Consider the following 4,098-nt stretch of genomic DNA (forward strand, 5'->3'; position numbering starts at 1 on the left):
GAAGCGAGGTGTCCCGGGGGGGGCGACTTACGGAGTGCCCCACGCAGCTGCAGCAGGAGACGGGGGCCCGCATCGAGCTGGAGGGGGAAGGTGACAGTGAGGAGAGGCTGCTGCTGATCTGGGGTTCCCCCAGCCAAGTGTGCAGAGCCAAAGCTGCCGTGCACCAGATTGTGGCGGAGAGCATGCCGGTGTCGGAGCAGCTCCACGTGCCGCAGAGAGCTGTCGGGAGGATCATCGGTGCGGCCCCGATCCCTTCGAGCAGCCCTCCTTAGGGTGAGGGTGTGGCAGGAGAGCCTTGGCATAAATCCTCCCCGCCTCTTGGTTCTCTCTGCGTCCCGCAGGCCACGGCGGTGAGACGGTGCGCAGCATCTGCCGCAGCTCCGGAGCCCAGGTGCAGTGCCAGCACCAGGCCGAGGCCATGCTGGCTCCGACGCGGCTCATCCAGATCTCAGGGACGCAGCGGGAGGTGGATGCAGCCAAGGTGAGCGCTGGGGCAGCCTACCAGCCCCCCCAGAGGACTGATGGTACAAGACCCCCATGCTCTCCTCTTGTTTTCCCCCAGAAACTCATCATGGAGAAGCTGGTGGAGGACACAGCGTTCCGCCAGGAGCTGGCTCAGACCATGGTGCTGCGGAGTCACCGCAGGGAGCTCCTGGGCAGCCTCAGGGAACCGTTGCTGCAGCCCAATGGGGAGCATGGTGCTGGGAATGGGGGCTCTCTGCCAGGGGGGGCGGCCATGGAGGAGCTGCAGGATGGGAGTGAGGCAGCGGAAAATCTGGCAGTGGTGCCAAAATTTGAAGGTGAGAGGTTCTGGTATTGTCTTTTGGTTGCAATGAGGAATCTGTGCTGGGAGGGAGAAGGTTTTCCACACCTCACCAGGCCTCCCAAACTGCTGGACTGTCCCATGGGGAGTGAGGACTTGGTGGCTCTGGTTTGCTCCCTCCTGTCTCACTCAGGGTGCTCCAAGATGCATCCTCGAGTGGGATCCGCGTGTCATAGAATCACAGAACCATTTAGGTTGGAAAAGATGACTAAGATCATCCAGTCCAACCATCTGCCCATTACCTCTGTCCCCTGCTGATTCTTATCCTGCAGTCCCCAGCCCCGATTTTAGCTTCCACGCAGATGAGCACCTGGAGGTCTATGTCTCAGCTGCCGAAAGCCCCAACCATTTCTGGATCCAGATCATTGGCGAGCGCAGCCTGCAGCTGGACAAGCTGATCTCTGAGATGACGCAGCACTACGAGGGGAGCAACTGCGTGGTGAGACTCCTGGGGGGACACCATTCTCATTCGCCCTCCCTTCCTGGCACTGGAGGACGTGGCGTGCCGTGTCCCCGCAGGCAGAGCTGGCAGCCGTTCAGGCAGGGGACATCGTGGCCGCTCCATATGCAGACAGCAGCAATTGGTACCGGGCCCAAGTGCTGGGCATGCTGGAAAATGGCAACTTGGACCTCTACTATGTGGATTTTGGGGACAACGGGGAGGTGCCCCGAGAGGCTCTGCGAGTGCTGCGGTGAGTGTGGGAGGAAGGGGAGAGGAGGCAGTGGGTTGGGGGGAATGTGCCCAGGAGGGCAGCGTGCAGCCCAGCGAGGCCGTGAAGCAGGATTTGGGCTGCCCTTGCCCTCAGCCTGCCGCTTTCTCCCCACAAGGAGCGATTTCCTGAGCCTGCCCTTCCAGGCCATCGAGTGTAGCCTGGCTGGGATCGTGCCTGTGGGTGAGTGCAGGAGGAGCGCGTGTGGCTCTTCAGAGCCCACGTCCCTCCTGGTGCTGCTCACCCCCCGGTCCTCCCACAGGGGAGCAGTGGGATGAGGCAGCGCTGGACGCTTTTGAGCGCCTCACCTGCTGCGCCCAATGGAAGCCACTGGTGGCCAAAATCTCCAGCTACACCCAGGCCGGGCTGTGCACGTGGCCACGCATCATGCTGTTTGACGTCCACCATGGCGAGGTGAACCCCGAGCCTCACTGCTCCCCTCCTTTCTCTCCACGAGGGTTTGGTGTCCTTCATCTTCCTCTCATTTCCCCACAGAGCCTTGACATCGGGGCTGAGCTGGTGCGGCTGGGCCATGCTGCCCTGCAACCCCACGAGGAGGAGGAGGCAGGGGGTGAATTCCCGCTGCCAGTGACAGAGGCTGCAGTGGAGTCACCGGTGAGTGGAGCTGCAGTGGGACGGGGTACAGCAGGGCTCTGATGGCATCTTTTCCCAGATTTTGGCTTTGGGTCATCCCTAGAGTTGGGAGCTTCACCCTTCTGCCCCACGTTGTGGGGTTAACACGGCTCTTCCCCTTAACCCCCTGTGCAGGAGGACATGGTGTGCACCTCCCCCGAGAGCCTCCTGTCTGAGCTGCCACCGAGCCCCAGCGCCACACCACTGACCCTCTCCTGCGTCAGCCTGCTGGGTGAGCTCTGTGGGGCCAACCCTGATTCCAGTAATATCCCCGGGTGTGAAGGGGCTCGTTTGAGGTGGAAGGAGACATAGGGGATGCCCCTCTGGGGGCTGCTCGTAGTTCCCCTGGCCCCTGGGAGCCACCGAAGCTGTGGTTCTTGGCCTCTGGGTGCTGAGCTCAGTACTGGAAGCCGTGCAGAGCCCCCTGCTCATGTCTCTTTCCAGCTCTGGGTGTGGGCACTTGTCAGAGCCCCAAAGGGGTCTGTGAGCCCTGGGGATCACAGTCTTCCAGTGAGCTGCCATGAGGAGCAGCAGCAGGAGCTGCAGGGGAAGCAGTGCCTGAGCCCCGCTTGACCCACCCCCTCCTTTGGCCCACAGATGAGACCCCTGACCGGCTCTGGGGCAGTGCAGAGCCCCCAGCCCAGGGGCTGCTGCTTGGCCCTTCCACTTCCTCACAGCCTCAGAGGGACGACAGCGAGGCCCAGCCCAGCCCCGGCTCCTGGTGCCCCACAGTCCTTGGGGGCCCTGGAACCCACCACACCGTGACACCTGAAGCGCCGCATCCGATCGCCTGGAGTGGAGCCCTTTCTGCCAGCAGCCACCCATCCTTCTCCCATGGGAACTCTGATTCTGTCTTCAGCACCGACAACACGCACTACACCAACTTCTGTGTCTTCTCCAGTAGTGCCCAGCCTGGGCCCAGCCCCTTCTCCGGCCCCATCCCCATCAGCTCTGGAGGTGAGGAGGAGGAGGGCAGAACCCCACAAGGTATGGCTGCCCCATGGTGGCACGGTAGGACCGTACCTCTGTGCAGATGGCACTGTGGGGTGCGTTCTGACACTGCTGTGGGGTTTGTCACTGTGCAGGTGATGCCTCGGTGACCGGCAGCAGTGACAGTGCGATGCCAGAGTGGAGCTCCCTGTGATGCCCTGACCTCGGTGAGCTGCACCGTCCTCTCTGTAGAGCTTCCTCCCTGCTCCTGGGGCTGGAAATGGGAGAGTTGGGGCACAAAAGGGAGGAATGTCACTCCCACAGCCTCACCCTGCCTCCAGAGGGGGGTGACCCTTTGTGGAGGGACGCTGACCAATGCCACCACACAGACGTGACTCCAAAGCATTGGGGACAGGGTCTGAGGGTGTGCACGGACCCCACAGAGCCATTTCTACCCCTGCTGGCAGTGTTGGATGCATTTTGAGAAGCTAAGTGCCTGCCCCGTGTCACAGCACTCCCTGCATCATCAGCGCTGGTTTCACCACCGGTTTCATCTCCACACCGACTCTGGTTTCCAGCTGCCCTCTGTAACCACTGGAGGAGACAAAGCCGGCCCTGGTGTCCCCAGATCTCACCAGGAATGCCTTGGCCCCTCTCTGGAGACCGTGCGGGCACTGCTGTGTTCATAGGGCCACTCCGTGCCTCGTTTCTGATGTTTCCCGTTGGGTCGGTGATGCTGTGGTCACCGTGGGGGCACCTTTCACATTGTTCTCTCTGCACCGTTGCGGTTCGGTTCTTGTTTTCGCCCCGCTGAGGGGAAGAGCTGTTTGGTTTCCTGGTTGAATAAAGCCCAGAGGGCACAGGAGTGCTGCTCGGTGCTGCGGGGACAGATGGCGTGTGGGGGGGGGTGGGTGGGGGTGGACGACCCCACGGGTTCTCCTTGCGTGGGGAGGATGAAGCGAGACCTCTTTGTGCGCAGGCGCAGCGGGCAGCTCCCAGTGT

The 4,098-nt window shown here is 62.1% G+C and overlaps 1 protein-coding gene across 1 annotated transcript in view; it reads left to right on the forward strand.

Moving 5' to 3' along the window:
- TDRKH (tudor and KH domain containing) overlaps nucleotides 1-3,961 on the forward strand; it is a 6,741-nt gene extending 2,780 nt beyond the window's left edge. Inside the window, exons 6-17 of the mRNA XM_019611024.2 lie at nucleotides 5-237; nucleotides 342-481; nucleotides 563-800; nucleotides 1,096-1,262; nucleotides 1,343-1,515; nucleotides 1,652-1,716; nucleotides 1,796-1,947; nucleotides 2,029-2,148; nucleotides 2,302-2,398; nucleotides 2,764-3,153; nucleotides 3,252-3,323; nucleotides 3,564-3,961. Coding sequence (XP_019466569.1) covers nucleotides 5-237; nucleotides 342-481; nucleotides 563-800; nucleotides 1,096-1,262; nucleotides 1,343-1,515; nucleotides 1,652-1,716; nucleotides 1,796-1,947; nucleotides 2,029-2,148; nucleotides 2,302-2,398; nucleotides 2,764-3,153; nucleotides 3,252-3,310 — 1,834 coding nt within the window. The 3' untranslated portion in view covers nucleotides 3,311-3,323; nucleotides 3,564-3,961. The remainder of the gene's footprint in view (nucleotides 1-4; nucleotides 238-341; nucleotides 482-562; nucleotides 801-1,095; nucleotides 1,263-1,342; nucleotides 1,516-1,651; nucleotides 1,717-1,795; nucleotides 1,948-2,028; nucleotides 2,149-2,301; nucleotides 2,399-2,763; nucleotides 3,154-3,251; nucleotides 3,324-3,563) is intronic.
- The last annotated feature ends 137 nt before the right edge of the window (nucleotides 3,962-4,098 follow it).

The sequence above is a fragment of the Meleagris gallopavo genome, unplaced genomic scaffold (genome assembly GCF_000146605.3).
Source record: "Meleagris gallopavo isolate NT-WF06-2002-E0010 breed Aviagen turkey brand Nicholas breeding stock unplaced genomic scaffold, Turkey_5.1 ChrUn_random_7180001852040, whole genome shotgun sequence".
NCBI classification, from domain to species: domain Eukaryota; kingdom Metazoa; phylum Chordata; class Aves; order Galliformes; family Phasianidae; genus Meleagris; species Meleagris gallopavo.